Source organism: Camelus ferus, chromosome 1 (genome assembly GCF_009834535.1).
Source record: "Camelus ferus isolate YT-003-E chromosome 1, BCGSAC_Cfer_1.0, whole genome shotgun sequence".
Classification (NCBI taxonomy): domain Eukaryota; kingdom Metazoa; phylum Chordata; class Mammalia; order Artiodactyla; family Camelidae; genus Camelus; species Camelus ferus.
The window spans coordinates 102,613,832-102,640,980 of record NC_045696.1 but is presented as its reverse complement, the minus strand read 5'-3'; the positions used below and the strand labels follow the sequence as shown (position 1 = coordinate 102,640,980).

Genomic DNA, 27,149 nt, shown 5'->3' with positions numbered 1-27,149 from the left:
TTTAATGCCAACTGTCCAGAGATATTGCTTCTTCAAACTTCTAATACTCATGTCTTCGGTGGTTTGTGAAGGAGATCTTTATATTCACTGAATTAGATCATGCCTTGGTACTATCATAAACATGAATAGGATAATGTATTTTCTATAGTCAGTTGTCATACAGTTGGACCCTTAAATTGTCTCTAAGCAAGTTTACTTAGTGGATCATTTTCTGGTTCCACAAATTACCAGTAGAGTAGCAGAGCTCCTCTTAATTTTACTGTTAATTAGTATCTAATATCTATTAAGGATTAGATATTATTGTCTATTAAGACTGCTTACTAACCTTCTTTCCTCAGTGGAGGGAGAGGTTTTGTTTCCATTACTACTTGATGAGTTTCACCCTGTGTACAGTAATATCAAGTGACGTTAATATTTTCATGTGTATTTAGGAGGATGAAAAGGCAGCTGCTGAGATTTATGAGGAATTTCTTGCTGCTTTTGAAGGAAGTGATGGTAATAAAGTGAAAACGTTTGTGCGTGGAGGTGTTGTTAATGCAGCTAAAGGTGAGTGTGAATATTATAGTCCTTGAGCAAACCTAAAAGTCTTACTTGAATGACTGCGGGTACTTATTAAAGAAGTTTGATTGCTTGTAAATTTCATATTTTCCTTTCTGTCAGCACCCTCTGGTGGTGATATTAATAAAATAAATGGCCCAATGTGGATTAATGAGATATTGGAGCCAGTTAAGTTTTAAAAATATTTAGTACTTCTCAGGTTTCAAGATGGTAGAGAACTCTGCAAAAATTTTAAGGCATATGATTCAATTAGCATTTTTGAGAGTAGGGTGCTAATATTTGAATTTAATTTCATATTTTGTCACTAGTGATATACCTTAGTACTAAAAGCATTTTACTAATTTTTGTTTATTTTTAAATAAAAATAGTAAAATTACATAATGTTAAATAAGTTTTGAAGCTTGATATTTTAAATTTCAGAAGAACATGAAACAGATGAAAAAAGAGGTAAAATCTATAAGCCATCTTCAAGATTTGCCGATCAAAAAAATCCTCCAAATCAGTCATCCAATGAAAGACCACCATCTCTTCTTGTGATAGAAACCAAAAAACCTGTAAGTCATACTTAAAGAAGTGTCCATTTAATGTTCAGAGATAACACTGCCAATGATATTTTCAGTACTTCCACTGTAAGCAGGACTTTGGTTTCTTGTTTTTAATTATTTTGGGAGTAGATGTTGAGTTTTGATGCTTCCTAGATGAGAGATAATAAATTAGAACACATAGATGATACTCTTTTTATCTTCTTTGAGCACTGAACATGTGCTGTTACTTACTCATAGCATTTTGCAAGTAAAAAGTTAACTGTATTTTAGGTATAAATGTGAAATAATGGGATTGTCTTTTTGAGTAGTGCTGAACTTGGGTATTTAAATCATATCAGCATGTAGTATCAGTTACTTTGGAAGACTATATGCTGCAGCAATGTGTCTGTTGCCTGGAATATTTTTGGAATTTATTTGGAATTACTGTCAGACACTTTATATATACTCAGTGTTAGGGAAGCTTTATTTTTTGAGAGTGGGGTTTTCATGGGAGATGGTAGACAGACATGGGTCATGTCATTTGGAGCCAAAATTGGTGAAGAAATGTGACTGATATTTTGTGTGTGTGTGTGTGGTGTGTGGCTTTTAAAGTAATTCTTTCAAACTCAATAAAAATAAAATAAAATAGTTCTTTCAGAACTATTTAAAAAAATTAACAGCTCTATTGAGATATAATTCACACACCATAAAGTTCAGTGGTGACAAAAGCATTCTTTTTAATTTAAATAATTAGACCATAATTGGCACTAAAATAAAAATTTATTTAAAATGATCTGATTATTGAACCATTAGTTTTGTTTAAACTTGTTTTGTTGGGAGTATAACTTATCATATCCTTCATAGCCACTGAAGAAAGGGGAGAAAGAAAAGAAAAAAAGCAATTTGGAACTCTTCAAAGAAGAATTGAAACAGTAAGTTTTATAGTGCTGAGAATGGTATCATGGTATCATAGGTATTTTGAGCTGATACTTAATAGATGCAGGTATGGAGAATGTAGTCTACCAGTTAGTTTTTACTAACTGGCTTACCATGACGATGTTTTAGGTATTCTGGTGGTATTTTGTGGGGTACGTTTGAAAATGAATTAGCGTTTTGTCCAGTGTCTAGGTTGCTTGCATTATGTGGATGCAATTCAATTGATATAACTGATGTCCGGAGTCCTGTTTGCAGTGGAAACAATATAGTCACTGAGATGAGGTGAGGAGTGGTTGACCTTAGCCAAGAAAGAACAATTTCAGTGGTTTTAATATTGAATTTTCTCCTCATCTTAAAAGTAGGTGTTATATTCCATTACTTGTATGATATATCAGAAATTTGCTCATGACTTGTAGCTGAGGAACTCTCTAATGTGATTATCCGAACTGGCATTACACACAAATATTTCAGATTATTTGAAGATGGTATCTGGATAATGTCTGTTATTAAATATGAACAAACAAATTTTGGTTTATTATCACTGATTACATATATTTTCAACAGAATTCAAGAAGAGCGTGATGAGAGACATAAAACGAAAGGCAGGTTAAGTCGGTTTGAGCCACCTCAGTCAGATTCTGATGGTCAGCGTCGTTCTAGTAAGTGACATTTATTTTAATGTTTGTATTTGTGATGAAACTCTTCTAAAAACTGAGAATTGTTTTCTTTTCCCCCTTTTAAAGTGGACGCACCTTCAAGAAGAAATAGATCATCTGGTGGTAATACAGTTTTTTGCTTTTTCAATTCGTAGAAATTGTCCAACTTTTTTTTTTGCAGGTTATAATTTTTTTCTCTCTTTGTCCTAGTTCTTGATGATTATGCACCTGGCTCGCATGATGTAGGAGATCCAAGCACTACTAATTTGTACCTTGGAAACATTAATCCACAGGTAATATTAGAAAAATAAGATGAATGTTGGCTCATGTGCTTTATACTTTTGGAGGAAAACTTTGTTGATCAATTAAAAAATAATGAAGTCAAGAATCTGAAGTAAGCAGATTTAGTGGAACTAGATAAGTCTCTAAAATTATCTTTTAAAGTTGAGCCTTACTGGTATGGGCTGAATTTTTTGGTTGCAATTCTTGAGGGCTTGTCTCTTCTTTCTGTAACTGAACTGTACTCTGATTTTGAAATGTTTTATGAGGTGCTGATTTTATTTATCAAATCAGGATATGACCAGTGGTGGACAGTATTCTTTTGAGATTACCCCTTTCTGATGCATAGCTTGCTTCCTTATGGATTTCCTTTTTCATTTTTTTGTCCTCATGATAGCAGACTAGTATTTGTGCTTTTTTCTTTTATATTTTAAATATTTTCCCTGCTTCAGTGCTAATCGTTATGGGGAATGTACTGATTATTGTGCATAATATGATCTTCTAAAAATGTATATATTTTGGACCTCATTGCATATTTACCATTTTCTGTTTTCTTTGTTCTTGATTACACTGGTAGCTGGGTGCTGGAATAAGAAAAAGTTATCATATTATTTATTCTTTCATTGCCAGCAAATATTTCCTCCTTGACTTAAGTGTGGTAATCATTGCCTAAAAAGTATTGCTAAATGCCTGAACAAACCTTTGCTGTAGAACAGCTTATTTGAGATCAGAATCTCAAAAAGAGGAATAGTGAAGGTAAAGGTGTGCTTTTGATTTCTTCAGCCACCCAGCCTCTTTATTCAGTCACTTGTTAGTAAAACGGAATGTTTCTGGTATGAAAAGATTTGTGAGTGCCCCATGAGGGCATGATTTTTTTCTCTTTTTACCCTTGTAGAGGTCCCAGTACTTGAATGGATAACTGTAGTATTAATAAAAAACTTCCATTTTACAAAAACTACCTTGCTTTCTGTTGCATGGATTTCTTTTTTCCCTTTCTTTTTTTGCATACCAAAAACCTCTTGTGCCTTTTAATAGATGAATGAAGAAATGTTGTGCCAAGAATTTGGGAGATTTGGACCATTAGCCAGTGTGAAAATTATGTGGCCTAGAACTGATGAAGAAAGGGCAAGAGAGAGAAATTGTGGCTTTGTGGCCTTTATGAATAGAAGAGATGCTGAAAGAGCTCTAAAAAATTTAAATGGTAAGAAAGTCCATTTATAGAATTCAGACATTGTTTTGGTTTTGAAAAGTATTTGTAAAAACTCTAGAGGAAAGATGGACCAGAAATGTAAAGGTTAAAAATGAAATTTAATTCAAATCACTAGAGATCTTTTATTTTCTTTTGAGACTTATCAAGGTGACTTTTCTTTTCTTTTCTTTTAGGAAAGATGATTATGTCTTTTGAAATGAAGTTAGGTTGGGGTAAAGCTGTGCCTATTCCTCCACATCCAATATACATTCCGCCTTCTATGATGGAACATACACTTCCCCCACCTCCATCAGGACTGCCTTTTAATGCGCAGCCTAGAGAGCGGTTAAAAAACCCCAATGCTCCCATGTTACCACCACCTAAAAACAAGGAGGATTTTGAGAAGGTAATTTAAAAAATGTACATAGGGCCGCATCTAATTTGTAAATACTAAATCTGTGGTAGTATTTCTTTTCAACAATTTTATAGAAAATGTGTGTGTAATTCTGTTTGGCAACTCTTAAAGAAAAAAAATAACTAGATGTGTTCCCGGCCTTAGCCCATGGAAACCCTGTATTGGGATACTAGGTCATATTTTTATTTGTGGCTACCATTCCTTTTTTGACCACTTATTATGTTTTTTTTTTTCCTTTGTCCACTGTTGTATCCAGGTTTGCTTAAGTGTACTATCTAAATTTGCTTTGTTTTGAGAAAGTGATACTTTGTATTTGGTTAAGTGCCTTTTCAAGTAGAAAGACCTCCTAAATAGTTAAATTGTTTGGATGGCAGCTAGATAATAGTTCTCAAGATCTGAGGTATTAGAATATTTGACAGCATATGTGGTTTTTAAAACGTTAACTACTCTAGCGAAAGCAAAGGGTGAGTATTTTCTTTTTATTAAACATAAAACCAACTTAATTTCAAGTTATAAAAATTTGTTGGTTCTATTATGAATTAATTACACTTAAAATGACAGGGCTGGTTTTAAAGGCTTGGGAACAAAGTAGCAAACTGTATGGTCAGAGTCAAACAGTTAATTATTTCACAAATTAAAATCTTTATCTGATAATTCTCAGTGTAGTACCTATTTCAGTGCATTGATGTGCATTCTGGCAGGAATGTTCTGATTCTTTGCATTTGGTGAACGTTATTGTTCACTGAACACATCCATTTGCATTTATGTAATTGCTTAGTATATGATTACTTCAAATGCAGTGATTGCCTGCAAAACTTGTGATTAGATGTGTAGTATTTTCAATGCATATGTATATTTTTGCTTGTTACTTGTTAACAATACTCACATATTCTATGTTTATTATCTGATGTGACTTCATATACAGACTCTGTCGCAAGCCATAGTCAAAGTGGTTATCCCAACAGAAAGGTACATGTTTTTCTTTATTATTACTGATCTAAATATAGACAATATCCCCTTCTGAATTAAAAAAAAATGGTGTTGAGGAAAAGGTAAACTCTTGACTGAGCAATGGTTCCTTCCCAATACTTTTTGGGGGGATATGTGAAATTTAACTAACTTTAGTATACTTTGCAATTTTATGTCATAATCTTTTTTGTTTTTTATTGTTACCAATGTAGGGTGTTTTATAGCTTTAGTAGTTAGAATGTGTTTAATAGATTTAATCTGGAGTTGTTGGTCTAATCATAATAGACTGTTGTGATGGGAAAATAAGTAGGTGTTTTATATGTATTTTAAACTTTAGGTAATGTTACAATTTGACCCAATCTTATTTTTTCTTGGTTTCTGAATGTTTAGTATTTGAATTTTCCTTATTGAAGACATAGCTTTTTTTCCCACTCTGATTAATTTTAAGAAGGAATTTCTATTATTTTCATGAGCACTGAACATACTAGAACCACTTTTTTCATGATTACAAAAGGGGTTTGGAATTCTTTTATTTTCCTTTCTTCTTTTTTGTTTTTTTCTTTTTCAACATAATGTTAAAGCAGAAGAATTCATGCTCTAGGTATGCTCTTGCTCAGTCAAGCTAAGCCTTTTCCCAAACACAGGAACACAACACTGGTTGAATAATAAATGAACACAAAAGAATACCAAATTCTCTTTGACATTGGCCTTGGTGAGCAACACCAGCTGAACTGTCTGCGGCAGCGGGGGACCAGGAAAACATCATGGGATGGATTGGGAAAGTATACAGTTTTTGACCAGACATTGGTACGATCGACTCCAATAAATGTGGTTTTATTATAACTGAGAGACAATTTTTGGTTTTTTTTTTGTTGTTGTTGCCCAGAATAAGATAATTACCATTTTAAAATAAAATAATGCACTTTAAAATATATCATCTTTTTGTACTACACTGTTTCATTTTGATAGAAAAGTCACCCTTTTAAAAATAAGAAACACAATCCTTAAGGAAAAAGTGTGATTACAATTCTTTAGTAATCTTGAGCTTAAGTTAGCAACAACTAATTGTCAGATTTTGATTTTAAATAATCATGAAAAAACTTAAAACTTTTAAACTGTAAAATTTCTAAGAATAGATTTATCAGTTACAAGCCTGTTTAAAACTATAGTGGGTTTTTTTTTTTTCCACTGATAAAGCACTCACAGGAGAGTATTTTTGTAGCACTCAAAAAGCATATATCCAGTATTAGCTTTACTTGTGGCTCAGCTTATTGCTATACAAAATATTGAGTATACATTTTGCTGTGAAATCTTGACTCACCATTACAATGAATCATTTGTTTTAAACTTGCTAAACCATTTTTCATCTATCTATAATATGCAAGTCAAGTTGCTTTTGACTTAATTCATACAAGTTTCTGGATATATAGCATTTGTCCAGCTAGTAATTGATTTTACGTATTATGATACATAAAATTTCCCTACACTTTAATTTGACACATACCAGTGGGAGTTTTGGAACTGAATCATAACTTTACATTATCTCCCTTCCTTTAAAACAATGTCATTAACCATATGGATGCTGAGAATACATTCTCATTTGGATATCAAGAACTGCACATTTGCAGAGCAATTAATACTTCTGTGAAAGAAAAATGATTTTTAGGTTTAAAATTGAGTGATGCTTTTGGTTTTTTGTTTTAACAATTTGAGGTTGAATTAATAGTTTTAAATATATAGTTTCCCCCTTGTTTAAGATTAGTAAACCTTCATATAATTTTTTGACCTGTTTTAGGAGGTCAAAAAATTCATTATTTCACAATGTAGAGATTTTGTCCACTTAAGTAGGTTTGTTTGAAAACTGTGAGAAAATAATTATAATTACCATGACATAAATTATTTCATGTACTCTGAAGGAGGGCATTATAGAGCCAAAAAAAAAATCTGTCTTATTCTGTAACTACATATTTATTTATGTTCTAGCAATTATATGAACTTAATTTGAGCTGGGAATGCTAAAGGTGTAATTTAGTGTGTGCCTTGTACCAAGAGCCAATATCCTTTTGCTTTCCCCAGTTGTTATTTGCCAGTTCTGTTTGCTGGGGGACTGGTGAAATGAGAAATCACAAGTAGCTGTGATAAGCTGAGTCAGTTTTGCCTGACACTGTAATCAATTATAAAAATGTGTTTGGAGTCTAATAAAGTATCAGCTTCAGATTTTAAAAATAAAGAACTTTATAACTCCAACCAATAACATGACTACTAAAAAGTTACTCACATGTTTACTTTTGGCTTAAATATTGGAAAGTAATTGTTATGAAAAATTGGAAGGGCATATCACTATGTCCCTTATTTTGGAATATTTTGGAAAGAGGACTCCATTCATTTGGCAATATAATTGCTTTATTGATTCATAACACACGGGCGAAATTATACATGTCATGAACTGTGTGAACTAGTTTGAAGTGTGATCCAAAGGGATGTTGCCTCATGAAAGGTCAGATTCAATAAAAACTCCATCTGCTATGTGTGTACCAGAAAAGCACAGGAGTTGGATGGATTTTTTAAAAATTAAATCAGGCCTTAAACTTGTTAAATAGTTTTATGTTTTTATAAATTATAGTTATGTATATAGCATTTCAATATTACCACAAAAGTGCTTGGTTTAGGAATGTTTTCTTTTAAAACTGAGATAGTGTGTAAGTTTTTAGATGGCTATAACGTGTAAGCTGTAAGTTACTGATTTTATGTATTTGCAGCTTTCCAATTAGTTGTGATTCATAATTTAATGTTTTACATTTGGAAAATAAAGTTAAGTGGCATTTAGAAATTGAAATCTTAATTACTATGAAGCTGTGTTGTGGTTTACCACCCTCCCTTATCTTTCCTTCCCCTCCCACTCCCTTATCCCCATTGCCCCACTCCCTCTTAATGCACAAGGTATTAACAATATGCTCCAGGTTACTTTCTTGGTATAAGATTCTGCATTAGTCAGCAGAATAATCTTTTCTGCACAATTATAGTAACTTAGGTCAAGTGTAGTTTTATATAGTGGTAGGTCTGAATCCATTTTCTTTAACTGTGTTGTTGTTGTAGGAATTTGCTCGCCCTAATACATCGAATGATAGAGTTTGTTGTACGTGAAGGGCCAATGTTTGAAGCTATGATTATGAACAGAGAGATCAACAATCCTATGTTCAGGTGTGTATTTTTTTATTGCGGTAAAATTTATATATAACAAAAAGTTATAATTTTTACATGTACAGTTTAGTGGCATTAAGTACATTCATGTTGTGCAACCATTACCACAACTTTTCTCATCTTCTGTAATGGAAACTGTATCCTGTAAACAGTAACTCCCCATTCCCTTGGTTTCTTAGCCTCTGGCAACCACCATTCTATTTTCTGTCTCTTTGAATTTGATTACTCTAGTTACCTCATCTAAGTGAATCATACCTTATTTGTACTTCTGAGAGTGGCTTATTTCACTTAGTGTAATGTCTTCAAGGTCCATCCTTGGTGTAGCATGTGTCAGAATTTCGTTAATCTTTTAAGGCTGAATAGTATTCCATTGCATGGATATACCACATTTTGTTTATCCTCAGGTGTACATTTAAAAAAACACTTGAAACTTATTTTTTGGAATTAAAAATACTTCAGAAATAAAGTTCTAGAAGTCTGAGGTTATTTTTGTAATGGGGTGAGGAGGCAATTTTAGTAATTAGACTAGAATGTATTTGAGTCAATTTTCAATAATTTTTCAGGATTTTAGTTAATAACATAGTATTGTTTTTAGCATTCTCTAGGAGGAAAATACTTTTTATTACATTTTCAATGAAAGAGTCTTTTGTAAATAAGGTATGGTAGAATAAATGAGGTTAATAGAAAACTGCTTAACTTCTGAATAGCTATGGTATCTAACACATTCATTTAACAGTTTTACTTAAGTCATTTAAAAACGACTGCTTTGAAATTATATTTTGGGAAAACCTCTCCATTGCCAGACACAGTAGCTGACACATAAGTGTTCAATAAAACTGATTATGAGACTCGGCAAGATGCGTACATACCTTCTGAGTATGAATGTCAGAAAGGCAGTCTGGGGTTGGAGTGAGGAAGGGGATAGATGGCAGTGGGTGAGGATTTCTCTTCAGAGATATTTGCTTTTGGCTTTATTTAGGGCCAGAAAGGCAACTGATACTTTCATTTGTTTATATTTACTTGAAGACCGTTCTCCATTAAAGAATATGCTTAATTTTTTGTTTTGTTTTAGGTTCTTATTTGAAAACCAGACACCAGCCCATGTTTACTATAGGTGGAAACTTTATTCCATTCTGCAGGCAAGTATAATCAGTTACTTTGTTAATTTTGACTCTGAGGTATTAGACCTTTCTAATAATATTCTGCACACTTACTAGGGAGATTCACCAACTAAGTGGCGGACGGAAGATTTTCGTATGTTCAAAAATGGATCTTTTTGGAGGCCGCCACCATTAAATCCATACCTGCATGGAATGTCAGAAGAGCAAGAAACAGAAGCTTTTGTAGAAGAGCCTAGTAAAAAGGGAGCACTTAAAGAAGAGTAAGATTTTTGCCTTTCTGTTTATATATTCAAAAATGTTGCTTTAATAATCATTTTAATTTAATGGACTTATAAGATGTGTTACTCCTAAAATAAAATGGTTTTCAAAATTTGTGAATTTTTAGAATAGTGACATCTCTTAACACATGCGTTGTAATTTTAAACATCTTGGCAAGTAGAAGTGTGTGTCCTACTGAACTTGACCTCCTCCTACTATTAAAAATTAATGATGATCCCTTAAGTAACTCTACTCCAGCAGTGGAATACTTCAGATTCTTACAGAAATTATCTCTGGGCCCTTATAATTCTTGCCTCTCTGAATGCAACGTAAAGAGGAGAAATTATTGTATGGCTTAGTGAAGTCAGATGGGTGACTGTGCAAAGCTGTTCCACAGAGTGCAATGTGTGGCCACCATGGAAGCATGTTGTTAGTGCTTAGTTAGTACTGGTACAGTGCAGTTAGCCTGGTTTAAGAGGCAAAAACAGATTTAACTATTGAAATATTCGGAGAAAGTTTTGTATACTTGATGGGAAAGAAAAAGGCTAAAATAATTTTTAGCATATAGGATTATATACTTCACTGTATAGTCTATAAATCTTAATGCTGGTTGCATTGATGCATTGTTTGTGAGAGCATATGCTAATGGAGAGCTATAGTATTTGAGAGTGTATTTGCTTCTGAAGGTGTATGTTCTTCATTACTTTTGCCCAGGGATCTGCAGCCTTAGCCCATAGGCTAAATCGGGCTGCCTCCTGTTTTTGTAAATGAAGTTTTATTTGAACACAGCCATGCCCATTCCTTTATATGTAGTCTGGTTACTTTGATGTTAATAGTAGCAAAGTTGAGTAACTGACAGACTGTATGGCGTGTAAAGCCTGAGATATTTACTATCTGATCCTTTACAGGAAAAGTTTGTCAGCCCTTGCTTTAGCCTGTCCTAATCCTATGCAGAAGTGCTGAAGTGACAGACTTCCTTCAAAGGAAAGTAAAGGACGTGGAGGTTCTTTTTCAATGTAATAGGATAATAGGACTGGCACACTCTCAAAGACTCTTGAAAAATGCCTGTAATTTTAAATTTACTTAATTTGTAAAGCAAAATTCACTCAAATAATTTATTAGTTCTTGGAAAAATATTCCTTCTCATATCAGTTCTTTTAAAAAATTACATTTGGAGTACGTAACACCAGTTAGACTTAACACAATTTAGTCTTCAGAATTTTATTTGAGTGGGTTTTAAAGAAATTAGTTTGTGAGCGGAAACTATAATGGCATTTGAAATTTGTATCTGTAAATATTTATAAGTAAAAAAATTTGTATTCAGACAGAGGGATAAATTAGAAGAAATTCTGCGGGGGTTAACTCCAAGGAAAAATGATATTGGAGATGCAATGGTTTTCTGTCTTAATAATGCTGAAGCTGCTGAAGAAATAGTGGATTGCATCACTGAGTCATTGTCTATCTTAAAGACACCCCTTCCCAAAAAGGTATGGGAATGATTTCTCTTTATGGAACATTTAATTAAGTGAAAGAGAGAGAATAGTTGACTTCTTTTTGGATTAAAATTGGTTTCCCCTTTGAATGAAGAACTTGACTGAAGAAATCTTTCCTATGCAGTTTTATTTTCCTTCTGCCTGGGTAACTTATGTCAGTTGACACAAGTTACCAACAGATTGAAATGTAAATGAATTACTAATTTTATGCCTGCCAAAGTCATGGTTGTGGTGATACTGAATTTCTTATACCTCTTCTGATTGAGATTATTAAATTATAGCTAGACATTGGCCTTATATCATTGATTTAATAAATTTCAGTATGGAATTTTTTAAGAAACATTTGCTGTTGGTTTTAATTTTTAATCCATTTTATGTTACCTTTTGGTATTCTAGATTGCCAGATTATATTTGGTTTCTGATGTTTTATACAACTCTTCAGCCAAAGTTGCCAATGCTTCCTATTACAGAAAATTGTAAGTATAGTGGTGTAAGCTAATATTCCTGAAATAAAATATTAAAGGCTAAGGAGGTCAGAAAAAAAGGATAGTTTTATTAGTTAATACCCTCAATAATAAATAATTTGAATTTCATCATAGTTTATAGGATTTTCTATAAAATTGGAATTTATTTATTGAATTAAACTGGTTTAAGCTAATTATCAGAATCTTTTGAAAGTTTTCATCTCAGTTTCTTAACTGTTGATGATAGAACAAATAGGAAGAGTTAAAAATAATTATTTCTATTGCATATTTAGGCACATGTATAATAAATAAGCTGAAACAATAGAAATAATGGCAAAAATAAAGGAGAAAACCAAAGACAAAACATTAGCTATTTATGGAATCATTGTTCTCTGATCATCATTGTATTGGTTGTAGTTCCTTGTTGTTGTTTTCCTAGGCATAGGGAATTATGTTGCTCAACTATAATTAATACATAACTCTTCCTCAGTTCCCCGTAGTTCCTTTTTGGTGTTTATTTTATGAATTAGGGAAATTTTTCTTTAGGAAATCACTCTGAAAGGAAATTTGGAGATGTGGATCCTAAGCTTAGCTCTGCTGTTTGTTTGTTTTTTGCCTTGGACAGGTCATTTAACTTTTCTGTTTGTATTTTATAAAACAAAAAGTTTGGGCTAAATGGCTCAAAGTATCCTAGATGTAAGTTTCCTTGCTAATCAAAGGAAATAGTTATTAATACTCTTTTTGGGGATTTTTGCAGAAGAAAAATTCAGAATAATAGGAGTTAAAGTTATAGTTTTAAATACCTAGTTCTTGATTTTTTTAAAGAATTGCTGGATTAATTTTTTTGTATATTTTTTTGAAGTCCAGGAGTGGTTTTCATTGGCTAGCATGCTGAAGTGGGTAGGGATTTTAAAACAAATTCTATTGTAATAAATATATTATTTGAATTTCAGTTTTGAAACAAAGTTATGTCAGATATTTTCAGACCTCAATGCTACGTATCGTACAATTCAAGGCCATTTACAGTCTGAAAACTTTAAGGTACGTGTATTATTTTTGCCCTAGTATTTTAAATGGGTCTTAGGGTCTAGGAAGCACATCTATGGAAGACAGGTATAAGACATAACTTGTATGTTTCAGAAATAATCGTTTTAAAATTGACTGCCATTTTATCTTCAGTATCAAAAAAAGTCTGAAATTTTAAAACATACATAGTGTTATTTTGTTGGGTGCCTGTTTTAGTTTTAAGCATATAGTCTCTACACAGAAAACATTCAGATCACTTCTTCTGTAGTGATATTAGGAGTATACATCTTAGTTACTTATGTTTAGAAAGTATATAAAGTTACTAATTTTTTATAACCTCTTAAGCTGTGGACCAATGTTAAAAAAAAGCTGAACAAAGTATCTTACTTACAGTTGAAAAACAGATATACTTTCATGGGAAGAGACTCATTAAAAATTTTTTTTTTTAACCTGGGAAGATGTCCAGTGACCCCACCATTCAGCAGACTGAAACAACTCCATTTAAAATTTTTTTGACCTTAAATTTTGACCATAAAACAGAGCTTATAGGAAAGTTTAAGGATGGGACAGAGAGAAGTGTTAGCCAGAATCAGGAAGTATTTTATTGGACTATAAAGGAATTCAAATCAAAATTTGGCTACCTTGAGATCTAGCTTTCTGTAAGTTTCTAAGGTAGTATTTCCCGGAATGTGGCCTCATGTACCACCAAGGTTATGGGACCTAGATCTTAGGTGACTAAGAGCAAACAGTTACTGTTTCTTTTTATCTTGTATTTACTCTTAGTTTCTCTCCCCTTTCATTTGGAAGGTAACATTGATTTTTTAAAAATATTGTAATGATAGTTATTTTTCTTAAATTTTAAAAAGAATATTGGTTTAAAGGAAAATTCAGATTGTGATGGTCATTATTATGAGATGAAGTTTGATACATATTGCCCTAAATAATAATTCGTTGTCTTTTTCCTATTAGCAACGGGTAATGACCTGCTTTAGAGCATGGGAAGATTGGGCAATTTATCCAGAACCATTTTTGATCAAACTACAAAATATTTTCTTAGGACTTGTAAATATTATTGAAGAAAAGGAAGCAGAGGTAGGTTCTCAGTGTATACATGCCTTAATATCTTAAAATTTATTTCTGGGGATGCTTTGGAGGTGTGATATATTACATACATGAGTAACACTTGTTTGTAAAAAATATGTACTGTTTGTCACAGAATAGGATTTTTGTTGCTGGAGCCCTGGAGGAATTCGTGATTTTGTGTCCTTATGTGAAGATTGGTGACTGGTTTTTTATTTGATTACATGAAATGATTATAACATATTAGAAAAAAAGCAAGTAGTAGAGCAATATATATACAGCATGATTTCATTTTATTAAACTAAAGATAGCTATATGTAAGTCAGTATTTACATAAGAAGATGCATCACAGTGGTGGCAGATTCTGTTCATCACCATTCTGTTGGATTTCTTTTTTTTTTTTTTAACCTATTCAGTAGTTCTTAAATCCTTCATCTTCATTTCTGTCATCCTAATCCAGCTATCATATTTTCACTTTCACTTCTACAAGATACTCCTAATTAGCCTCCCTGCTCCAACCACATGGTCCTTGTTTCAGTTTCTTAAATATATGTTTCCTCCTACCATGGACCTTTGTACATGTTCTTTCCTCTTTCTGGGATATCTCTTTTTCTGAGACTCAGATGTCAGTTTGAGCATAACTTCATTGAGCCTTCTCAGACCTCTTAGGTGAAACCTACTTATTACACATTCTAATACTATGGCACACCTCTTGGTTGTAGTGGTCATCGTGTATTGTGATTATCTGATTGCCTGACTCCTTCTCCACCCTCCCTCCCCACCCTCGCTTCCTAAAAATTCTACTAAGCTCTGTGACAAGAGGGACTGAGGGACCAAAACTCATTTTTGCTCATCATTATATCCTCAGTGCCTCACATGGTACCTGGCATCTTTAAGTACTTGGTGACTATTTGATAAATATTGCACAAATGACTGCCTCTTTGATAAAAATATATTCTTATTTTTTTCCTTTTTCAGTTATATTAGGTAGAATTCTTAGTTTGACTGCACATATACATTATATTGCATGTAAATGCATATATACAATATACTGCACATTTTTTTTTAGTTTACATATATGTGTTGATCACTGTTTCTAAGTACAGATTAAAGCTTTAGCTTTTTAAACTTACATAGTTATCAAACAAATGAAGCCAACCACAAAATAAGAATCAAGAGAATGCGATAATCCAATCATAAAGGACAGTCAAATGTACTTATGCTTATTCAAGAAATCAGTCATCTAAGTTATAAATAATAAGTAGTTCATGTCCTTTTTTTTAAAGATCCCACATATAAGGAATATCATATGGCATTTTTCTTTCTCTGGCCCACTTCACTTAGAATGATGATCTCCAGGTCCATCCATGTTGCTGCAAATGGCATTATTTTATTCCTTTTTATGGCTGAGTAGTATTCCATTGAAAATGTACTTAACTGTGTCCTCACATTGTGCCTGGGAATGTGGATATCTAGCTGATTGGTTTATACTGTGTTGCAAATTAATCTTTTAACAATATGACCTTAGCATGCAAAAGAAAATTTACAGTAGCATGTGTTTTCATAGGATGTACCAGATGACCTTGATGGTGCCCCCATTGAGGAGGAGCTTGACGGTGCACCTCTAGAAGATGTAGATGGAATTCCTATTGATGCTACTCCCATTGATGATCTCGATGGAGTCCCTATCAAGAATCTTGATGATGATCTTGATGGAGTGCCATGTAAGTTGAAATTTTAAACTCATTAAATCTAGCTAATAAATTTGTTCGCAGAACTCTTTAATTTCCACACACACTGATAAGGGGAAAGGTTATAATTTCTGAGTAAGGTGTCAGTCATTAACTTTTTGCTGTCTTTTATTTCTGAGTTGTCAGATACTCAGTAATACATTGATTGTGCCAAGAAAAAGGTTTTCTTTCTGGTCACATTTCTTTGTTGGGACAGTCAGCCTTTTATAAAAACAAATTTCTTTTGTCTTAATTGTCTGGAAACTATATGCAGAATCCTGTGTTCAGTTGTATGCATGATCCCAGGTGCTTGGTTTTATTTTTCTGTTCTTATTATTAGTTTCCCTAACTTACAGGTTCAGTTTTCCTAGCTGCCTAAAATCATCTTTGGAAATAGGAAGGGTACATAATCTTCAATACCTTTGGATTATAAGTTAAAATATTGAATAATATATGAATTCTACAGTTTAAACAATAATTGGGTAAAGGTACTTCCTCAGCTTCTCCATTTGCTTGAAGTAACCATGTCTGTGTTCTGGGTTGGTTGAGAGAGACAAACATATATTATATACACACACACAAACACACATATATATGTATGTATATATTTATATTTAAAAGTTGGACCTCAGGTGCAGAGAGTTGAATTAGTCTTGAATTAGTCCTAATCCTTGTTCTTGACATTAGCATTATTAGTCCATGTGTGGCCTTATTTTACTTTTTAATAACATAGTACTCATGAGCTCTTTAAATCATCTTCTGATAGTCAGGTTAATGCCTTATGTTTCTTCAATAGTGGATGCAACTGAAGACTCAAAGAAGAATGAACCTATATTTAAAGTTGCTCCATCAAAATGGGAAGCTGTAGATGAATCTGAATTGGAAGCACAGGGTAAGTAAAAGTACAGCTAGTGAAGCTTTGAAAAATTGAGTACTTAACAACTTTACCAAGTCATTTGTTTGTACGTGTACGTTTTCCTTTTGTATTTTACATGTTTCAACCTTAAGACCCAGTGTTATATTTTACGTTTAGTGGCTAAGTTTTCATTGTGGTTGCTGTTAAACTTTTCTTAGATCCCTTCAGTTTGGATGCTTTGAGAGTAATCAGAGAGAGAAATCACTAAAAACCTTTTAGGTTAAGCCATTTTAGTAGAAAATGTAGATGGGAAGCTGTATGTATTTGGAATTTACTTAGAGGTCAGTTTCAGAAAAACCAAAGCTTTGTCCCTCCTGTATTGCTTGACTTGTTAGATGCAGTTTAGCCTTTCATACTTGCTTTGACATCTATCCTAGTGCTTATAATCTGTAATTGTTAATATTTGTAGGTTCTCATGAAATAGATCTTACCATCTAGCACAGAAATAAGAATGACAACATTATTCACTTCATGAATTTGAATAAAATTACAGTGTAGATGTGAGGAAAGAAATAGATTTAGCACATATTCAAGGAAAAGGTATACCTAGAGAACTTCTGTAATATAAACTTTCAGTTCTGAAGCTGGGCTTCTACTATGCCACTGCAAAAATGCTAATTTACCTTATGGAATTACATCCTTTTTTCCCCTTCCATTCAGCTGTAACAACTTCTAAATGGGAATTATTTGACCAGCATGAAGAATCAGAAGAAGAAGAAAATCAAAAGTAAGAATCTAAGTTTCGAATATACTCAACTTTCTTATTGCATGTACACTCCCTTTTTCATTAAGAAGTGTGCTTGAAATAATAGTGAGGAGGAAAACTTCACTTTTAAGAAAAACTTGTTAAGAGAATCGTTTTTAGTTCTTCATTGGTTTTCCTGTGAATAAAAAGCTTTTGGTTTCTGGTCTTGATGCATCTGGTTTCACTTTGCTTTTGAGTTTTATTTTTCTATGCTAGGTTATACATTTTTCACCTTGTAGTTACTAAATGGTCACCTGCATTTATTTCAAATCTTTGTCATCAAGTATTATTTTGGCTTCATAAAAAGTGATTTTAAAAATGTGAATGGCGGGGAGGGTATAGCTCAAGTGGTAGAGTGCATGCCTAGCATGAGCAAGGTCCTGGGTTCAATCCCCAGTACCTCCATCACAAAAATAAATAAGTAAACCTAATTACCTCCCCCTGCAAAAAAAAAAAAATAGTGAATGGGAAGATTATACTTCTTTTTTGGGGGGATCGTACATTACTTAAATAAAGGCATTATGACCATTCTGTTACGTTGTTTAAATGTAAACATTTTAGAAGAACTAAGAATAAATAAAAGAAAAAACAGCACTTTCCTTTAATGTATAGAGAATGTATAATTTTGAATTTTGCTCTTTGGTAATTACCCCCAATTGTTTTTGAATTGAACACTGAATATGATTATAGGAATTCCTGCTTCCAAATTCTCCTGCAAGTTTATGATAGTAGTTTTTAGGTAGCTCTTGACGCCTTTTTAAATCATTGCAAAGGAAGTAAATTTTTTTTAAAGAGATGGCATCAAGAACATGAAACAGAGGTTTCTGGTTTTTTAAAAATCATTCTTCTTGTATCATTTTCAAATGGAAGAGTGAACAGGAGGAAAAGTCCCTTTGTGTCCCAGCAGTTTCAACATTTGTATGCATTCAGTAAATGAGTATTAGTAGCATTTAGATTTAAGGAAATATGATTGATCAGCATTTGTGGAAACACAGTTTAATATGATGAGGAAAACTTGGCAACAGTGATGTCTGTCCGGAAATGGTGTGATCAGAACAAGTCAACAGTGTAACATTGTAATACTGTAAATATGATACCATATATACGAAATACAGATGTGGTTCACTGATGGAAATTCCTATCTGAGGCTGTTCAGGAGTACAAGAATTGGAAATAGTCCAGTTTGCTCTCTTTTTTATATTTGCAATCCCATCATTAGTAACATCTTTTACCATTGTAGAATTACTACTTTTTAAAATGATTCCGTGTACCTATAATTACTTAAGGAAAAGGAAGGGTAGAAAAGCCATTGTAGAACTTAAATATTGTTAAGTGGTTTCATTTCTAAAGGTGCTAATTTTTTCGCAATAAATTCGGTATTTATGTTAATATTTGAAATGTGAATGCTTTTTAGTGTTGATGGTAATCATAAATTCATACAGTGAAGCATGGATCACTGAAAATATATTTTTGATTTTTCCTAGGAGCTCCAAATAAGTCATAACATTAAAATAACTTTATGAAAGTATGAAGCAGGGAAAAAATACTTTTTCATGTGCAACTTTCTGGTCCCTGAGATTTTCTTAGGCCTCACTACTGCTCTCTAGTGGCTGAATCTAAAATGCCTTTTTTTACCAAGGAGCTGCTTTTTGACACTAATAATTGTATTTGTAGCAGAAATGGTGATTTAAAAAGTACATATATAGCACTACTAATGCCCTGCAGAAAAGTTCCAGGTAGTAATTTAGTTTCGTTTGTAATGAATTCTGTATGTGTTTAGAGTCTTGAATTTCTGTTTCTTTAAAAGAAGAGCAAGATGAAGCTGTGGTGAGATCTGAATCTAGAAATAGTAACTAATAGCTAAAATCAAAACCAATTAAAACAGACTGCTCAGGTCTTGCAAAATTTAAATAGCAGCTGTATAATTTGTATATATTTTGAATCATCAAACTGCAACTGTAAAATTTGTATGTATTTTAAACCATCAAATTGTAGTGTGTTTCATTTTAAAGGTCCTAATATGATTAATGCTTGGCATCAAGCCACGTAGGTCCTTTCTCTGTATATATAAAAATGCATATCTATTTAAAACAAATTATTGCATGCTATTCTGTGATCCACGTTTTTCTCTCAGGTATCATGGTTGTTATTACTCCATGTTAATCCATATGTTAATCTGCTCTGTATTCATCTGTGATTGAAAAAGCAAGCTTTCAGATAAGTGTACAAGGAAATTTATCAAGGAATATTTCTAATTGCAGGGGGGAGGATATAGCTCAAGTGGTAGAGCATGTGCTTAGCATGCATGAGGTCCTGGGTTCAATCCCTAGTACCACCTCTAAGAATAAATAAATAAACCTAATTACCTCCCCCCACCAAAAAAAAAAAAAAGAAAGGAATGTTTCAAATTGCAAAAAAAATTTTTTTTAAATATTATAAATAACAGGCTGGAATTGGTTAAATAATTTCCATTACATAGATACCACAGTTTCATTAACTGTGTTGCATTTTTATTGATTGACTCCAGAATAATCCTTCAGTTAGTTAATATCTGTATTTACACACACACACACACACACACACACACACACACACACACACACACACACACACACATAGGAATTGGAATTGCATCTGACAAATTAATGAGAAATAATAAGTAAAAAGTTTATTTCTGAAAAGAATATTATACATATTTTTTAATTATTGGTTTTTGTCTTTTTTCTCTTTTTTTCCCCTCACCTAAGTATTATATTGAGTTGTAAGAATGTATGCTACTAGTCTGTGGGGCTCTGAGAGTATAAAATTTGTGGAGTATTTTATTAATATTCCAAAAAGGAAATTAAAAAGCTAGTAGCATAATCCTCTCCTTGTTTTTGTTTACCTTACTTAGTTTTCTCATTCAGTGTGTGTATCTTCTTATCAGACTCTAAAATAATTAAAATTTTATTTGGAAATAATTTGATTGTAATTGTTTTTATATTATTGTGAATAGTTTTAAATATATACTGAAAGAACTCCTATTTATGGTAGAGTGTATTTAGTACCCAAATACCAACTTGTAAGGGCTTATCAGGTTCAAATATTAAAGGGAGAACGGCACATTTTCTAGGCTATGCTAGTAGTGTTCATACCACAATATTTTTAAAGGAATTTTGTTTTTATATACATAAACATTCTGCATTAGTTTGTACATGGAAGACTTGCCTAGATTTACTATATACACACACAAAGCCCAGTCCCAGAGCATTCTATCTTTTTTTAAAATAAAGGTCCTTTCATTCCTTTTACTTGAAGAACATTGTTAATCCTATTTTAGCCATGATGAGCAGCTTTACAGAGCTGTTTGCCTGTCTTTTCTATTAGATTGTTTCTAGGAGGGCAGGAGAATTTTTCTTCTTTGTGTTCTTAGCTGTAGTAGTCACTTAGTTTTTCATTTTCTTTTTATCTGAGATAGAACAGTATAGCTTTCGTAATCGACTGACTTGAATACTAATGTGTGCTAATATTTAAAATTAATGCATTGTTTTGGTATTATGTGTTAATTAGATAATGTCTTTACCTGCTGCTTTGATTGTTTTATAGTAACTCTTGTGTGACTCAAACTCATGTATCTTCTAGTTAATAGGCTCTGCTAAAGGATGGGTAAACAGTTGGCTTTTTAAACATTAACTGTCATGAAATCGCTCTAACTACAAAATATGCAGAAATCACTGATTATTTATTTCATTTAACTGCTGCAAGGAGAGTTTGTTGTAGAATAAAGGCACAGAAATAACATAAGCAGAATTTTGATAAGTATGATTATGTTGAAGCTCAAACATTTTCTGTGGAGGAAACATAAGTTTATAAATTTGTCTATATTATTTGATCAATATTTTGTAAAAAATCTTAGTGATAAATTGTCCCTTATGTTTTTGTTAGCATTACTTAAGCTCTAAGGCAATCAAAAGCCAGACTGTAAAATGTAATTTTTTTTTTGCTGCCTTGACTTACGATGTGTTCTGTTTATTTCCAAAGTCAAGAAGAAGAAAGTGAGGATGAAGAAGACACTCAAAGTTCCAAGTCTGAAGAACATCATTTGTACTCTAATCCAATCAAAGAAGAAATGACTGAGTCCAAATTCTCTAAGTACTCTGAAATGAGTGAAGAAAAACGAGCTAAACTCCGTGAAATTGAGGTTAGTATTGCAGTGAAGTTTTAACTACACTACACTGGCCTTCTTTTACTTTTTCCACCAAACTGTGCTCCCTCGTGGCATCATACCTTGGTTCATACTCTTTCCTCTCTGCTTAGAAACCTTTGTACCAGCTGCCTTTCTTCAGGCCTCTTAGTTCAAGTGTCTCTTCTCTCTTCGTACCCTTTTCTTGACCTTCTGGATTTGTTTTCTTCTTGTTTATCTGTGTTGTGATTTTACATGTATTGTATGTGTATTATGTTTTTTTTCCTGCTTGCTTAATGTCTGTATTCCCCAGTAGGCTTTGGTTTCCATGTCTGTTGTCCATCATATCTCCAGTCCCTGGCACATAGGGGATCCTCTGCAGAAATTGATATAATGAGTAGATTATATCTTGCATTATGAAATCCATCACATTTTGAGTGTACATTGTATGTAACAAAGAAAAGTGAGATACTTTCTGGCATGTTCATGTTATGTGTACATTGTACTATAGTAGACTTCATTTTAAGTGTCTGTACAGGTGGTGGGGAGAGTAGACACTGAGTGAGGCTTAACAATACAAGGAGGGGAATAACTCACAGAGAGTATAAACTCTCAAGACTTTTCTCTCCATCCCTTCTCCTTTTTATAATGCCTTTTTTTTTAATTACCAAAAGTATTCAGACATGTCAGGGAAAGGAGGGTTTTGTAATGAAAACCTTACTTTATTCCTTGCCCCAGGTGATGAAACATTCCCAGTGAATGTTAGCAATAGTGTAGTAGTCAGTCCAGAATCTCAAGTGTGTGTGTGAGAGGGAATTTTAATACTCTGTCCATTCATTTAATAGTATTTTATATGCCTACTCTGTGTCAGTGCTATTTCTCTTACTGACTTTTAGATACTATACCTACCATATTAATTACTTTACTACTACTTCTCCAGCTTCTCACTGTTGGGTTGGTACAAGTTCTTGCCCACCTTTGTCTCGGATACCACCAAACCAAAAAGTTAACAGAGAAAACGCTTTTTTTCAAACTTATGCAGGATCAGTATGGTGTCACTTATCAGTGACCAGGAGGGATTTTCAGAGTTAATAAGTTGATTCATTTTTCCTGAGATACATACATATACATTCTTTATAAAATGTTTAGGGGAATAAGATGTATATCAGTGAATGCACTCACCTGGGGACCTTTTTTAAGCTGCATATGCTCCTTCTTAACTCTGAGAACTCCTCCCAATCTTACTGAACTCTGCCTTACTGACCTGATGGAACTATTGGAGTAGAAACAAAGACTGAGTTCAATAAAAAGTATATTTTCTCGATAATTGAATTACCCTCTTGCAAATGTCAGAACAGCCTGATGGTTCCTAAATGTTCTATTTTTTCATTGACTTAAAAACAAAACAAAACAAAAAACACATGATTCAGCTTTTTTTGTTAATTTGAATGGTTCCACACTGTATCTGTATATATGTGTTGTACATGCATGCACATACATGTACACACCAGCACATCTTTTATACATACATACATACATACATACATACATTTCCCTGCTTCATATGCTCTTTGATAATCTGGCCTCTCTTTGTCAGATAAAGTTCTAATTAGTTTTTTTGTATACTATAGTATATGTAGTATGTATAATGTATATATAATGTCATTTTTCTGTTTAAAAACATATATGTATCTTTTCTTCTTTCCCAAATGTGTCATAATGAAGATGTCAATAGCTTAACCTTTTTTTTTTTTTTTAAACCATGGGATTAATAAAAACCAAAGGATTCATGTTATAAAATACTGGCATTCTCAGCAAAGCACATAGAAAACATGAGGCCATGTGATATTACAGTGTTTACTGGAAGGAAGTTTTTAATCTTTCAGATACCGCTTAGAGCAGTGCCTAGGTTGGCATTGTCTTTTCTCACTCTAGTGTTACGTCCATTTCTACCAATAAGGGTTGGAGGAGTGGAACACTAGGTAGGGAGCCAGGTGAAGACCCTTTTTTGTTGTTGAAAGAGGAAGATCCCTTTTCTGCTCTTTTCTGATTCCTGAGGAAAGAGTGAATAGTTGAGTGGGAAAGTGATACTTGGCACTGTCCTGCAGCAACCAGGGGATGGTTGGCTAACAAGCTGTTGCATGGGCTGCTCTGAGTTGTGACCCGTTTTTTTTGTGCTTGTGCCTGAGTTAGGCCACATCAGCAGAAACTGTAACTAAGGATTTTATAATGATTTTTTAAAAGGTGCTCTAGGAAGTAACCAATGTAACATTCTTAGAAGAGCAGTGGCCAGAATGCTGCTGCTGCTCTTTTTTTTTTTTTTTGATAATTGTCTTCTGTGTTTTGCTGGCTGTCTTATCTTGCTGAAAGTATGCTTGCCTTTAGCAACATTGCCTTTCTAATTTGGGGAACCAGATACCAAATTCATTTTCACTGTGTTGAGGAATAAGTAGGTTCTCAAGGGTATATACCACAGGTCATGGTTTTTAGGTCGTCACACGGCTGTGTAGAGAGCCTGTGGGCCCACGCCTGATCACTTGAATTCTGTATCATCAGGCTTATCTGACAAATGGCCTTCAGATTAGGGAGTTACATGTTGATGTTATATTTTGACTGAGTCCTAATCAGTTACTGTCCTTATGTTTTATGTTGCTATATTTATGTTTTTCCTTTTTACACACTTGTTTCAAAGAAGAGAATTTTTTAAAACAGAGCAAAGTAATGCTTGAGAAGCTATAATGATAAAAAGATTTATTTTAAAAATATCTTATTTCACAGCTCAAAGTTATGAAGTTTCAGGATGAATTGGAATCTGGAAAAAGACCTAAAAAGCCGGGCCAGAGCTTTCAGGAACAAGTAGAACACTACAGAGATAAACTTCTCCAACGAGTAAGGAATAAGTTTACTCACTAACATGCGTTTTCCAGAGTTACTTGTTTGCCTACACCATGGGCATGTTGGTATACTTCAGGAAAAGTGTATTTCAGATTAAATCCTTTGTATAAATGCTGAATACTGGTAGACAATTAGGAACATTTGAAATTTCACGTTTTACAATTATTTCAACTTGGGAAAAAATCTTAGGGCAACAGCATGCTGTTTTTTTGTGGATACTACCTGTGCAGCAGAAAATCCTGCTAAGAGCGTGCTTTCAAAACTGGAAGATCCTATAGGAAGAGTCACATTTGTGACAGTGAGACACAACAACCCCGAGAAGTGGCACAGAGACAGAGGTGGAGTTAGGGTTTGGGAAGTTCATTTAGGACTCCTTTTCCATTGTGTCCAAGGACAGGTAACAAGTGGTAGAATACCTCATCTGTGAATTTTAAACTTTAAGAGACCTTATAGTCTTGTGCATAAAATAACATGTAGGGATATACAGAGAATTTTAGAACAAGGAGGCCCACATGATAATTGTTGAAAGAACCCAGGAATTACATTGGGACTGCTATTAATTTTTACCTGTATCTTGACTGTCATTACAAAGAAAGATTTTATAAGAACAACTAGAGAGAAATAGGAACAAGCAGAAGGGAACTTAAAGTTACACGAAGCTGTTAATGGTGATAGGAGCACCAGCCCGTGTGGTAAAGCAGGTCTGTCGCCACTCTGCTGTGTGCACCCAGGCACATCCCTGAAACCTGCCTTTTCTCTGTGACACTGGGTTATAGTCCCAATTTTTGCAGGATTGTGAATTAAATAATTGTTACTATCACTCTCTATTATTGAATTAAAATGTTTAAAATACTTCAAGTATTTTCACTGTAGCCTGATTCCTATAAAATTATCAATCAGGAAAATACATCCTGCAGATCACCAGAGGAAGTCAGTCTCCTCAGCTTCACTTTTTAAATTTGTACTCAATATGTATAAAAAAAGATGAGATTTAATTTAATGAGATTTAAAAAAAAAAGATGTTATATATCTGAACCCCATGAGTTCCTATGGAGATAGTGGCAGATTTTTGACCTGCGTGGAAGACTATACCTCAAGATGCCAGCTGGGCCTGTTGGTCGTAATACATGTATTACCATTTTAGTCTCCTTGCATCCCATGGTTGTAATTGGAGAGAAGAGTGGTTTTCGAAGGTGTATACCAGGGGTCAGCAGACTGGCCATCACCTTATTTTTGTGAATAAACTTAATGGAACACAACCACGTCCCTTCACTTATGTATTATCTGTGGTGGCTTTTGGACTACAGTGTAAATTTGAATACTTGTGAGAGATTGTATGTAGCCCACAAAGCAGAAAATATTTACTACCTGGCCCTTGACAGAAAACATTTGCCAGCATCTAGTATAGGCTTTTTATTAGCTGTCAGTTAGCTTTCTTGATGCATACAAATCATAGAGAAATTCATTTCCTGTTGGTGAAGGGTAAGTTGGCTCTGTGGGTTCATTGTCTGTAGCCATTCCTTTATATTATAAACAGAAGTCATAATTTCAAGTGATAAGGGGCAACTGTAGCAGCTGGGAATAAGCAAATGTTATTTTTCTGGTTTATATTGTTACGTAGTCCTGTAGTCAGTTTATACTTTTATAAATTAGGACTTAATATTTCCAATACGATTGGGAGGTGTTTCTCACTGGTTAAGATTTTCTGATGGACAGTTATTGTGAATAGCTATTTCTCTTTCTCAGTATATCACACCAATAAACACTTTCCTTTGATTAAATCAACTTGCTGTGCAATTAGAACTACTGACAGTTTTTATTGTAATCTGAGATGGAAAGGTCATTGGATTGTTAGCTTTTTCCAGTTTAAAAAAAAACCAAAACTGCATTCTATAGGTAGTTAAGAGCCCTGACTTTAGAGCTGGGCTCAGATTCTGACTTTACCATCCTTTATGACTGTGGGCATGGTACTTAACCTTTCTGAGCCATACTTTTTCATCTCTAGAATGAGGATACTATTCCTAGGCATGTTTTGAAGAATGACATGAAGTGGTATACGGAAAGTTTGTTAGTAATTGCTTGGCCTTCTAGTAATGGTGGGCACTCAGCTGCTGTCACTGGTATCACTCTTACTCAGTATAAATAGAAGAAATGATTAGTTTTCTGGAAGGGTGAGTATTAAAAAAATAGTATTAAACCTTTAGTAGTGATTTAAAAATAGCTAAAAAAAAGTGATTTTAAAATATTGTTACATAAATGAGAGTAACCAGATTGGTATTCTTTAATGACTAAATATTCTTTCTTTTAAAAAAAACAGGAGAAAGAGAAAGAATTAGAAAGAGAACGAGAAAGAGACAAGAAGGATAAAGAAAAATTGGAATCTCGATCCAAAGATAAGAAGGAGAAAGATGAGTGCACTCCAACAAGGAAAGAGAGGTATAATAATATTTCTCACTTAATGCCTATAACTGGTTTCAGGATTTGGAATCATGTTTCATTCTGTAATATTTTCAGCACTGTTGGTAACAATTT

At 33.3% G+C, this 27,149-nt stretch overlaps 1 protein-coding gene across 5 annotated transcripts in view; it reads left to right on the top strand.

The window, feature by feature from the left end:
* Positions 1-27,149, top strand: part of U2SURP (U2 snRNP associated SURP domain containing) — a 47,114-nt gene that overhangs the window by 13,400 nt on the left and 6,565 nt on the right. For 2 of the 5 annotated variants that reach the window (XM_032487035.1, XM_006190543.3), the window contains exons 5-26: positions 432-546; positions 979-1,112; positions 1,947-2,014; positions 2,583-2,677; positions 2,762-2,797; positions 2,885-2,967; positions 3,989-4,154; positions 4,337-4,548; positions 5,483-5,526; positions 8,623-8,727; positions 9,800-9,866; positions 9,945-10,108; positions 11,431-11,593; positions 11,996-12,075; positions 13,017-13,104; positions 14,059-14,181; positions 15,737-15,893; positions 16,696-16,791; positions 17,476-17,542; positions 21,581-21,740; positions 24,501-24,611; positions 26,935-27,053. In XM_032487035.1, coding sequence (XP_032342926.1) covers positions 432-546; positions 979-1,112; positions 1,947-2,014; positions 2,583-2,677; positions 2,762-2,797; positions 2,885-2,967; positions 3,989-4,154; positions 4,337-4,548; positions 5,483-5,526; positions 8,623-8,727; positions 9,800-9,866; positions 9,945-10,108; positions 11,431-11,593; positions 11,996-12,075; positions 13,017-13,104; positions 14,059-14,181; positions 15,737-15,893; positions 16,696-16,791; positions 17,476-17,542; positions 21,581-21,740; positions 24,501-24,611; positions 26,935-27,053 — 2,453 coding nt within the window. Of the gene's footprint in view, positions 1-431; positions 547-978; positions 1,113-1,946; positions 2,015-2,582; positions 2,678-2,761; positions 2,798-2,884; positions 2,968-3,988; positions 4,155-4,336; positions 4,549-5,482; positions 5,527-8,622; positions 8,728-9,799; positions 9,867-9,944; positions 10,109-11,430; positions 11,594-11,995; positions 12,076-13,016; positions 13,105-14,058; positions 14,182-15,736; positions 15,894-16,695; positions 16,792-17,475; positions 17,543-21,580; positions 21,741-24,500; positions 24,612-26,934; positions 27,054-27,149 lie in introns of those variants that run through there. The other 3 variants (XM_014564204.2, XM_014564203.2, XM_032487042.1) reach the window with 3 other exon arrangements.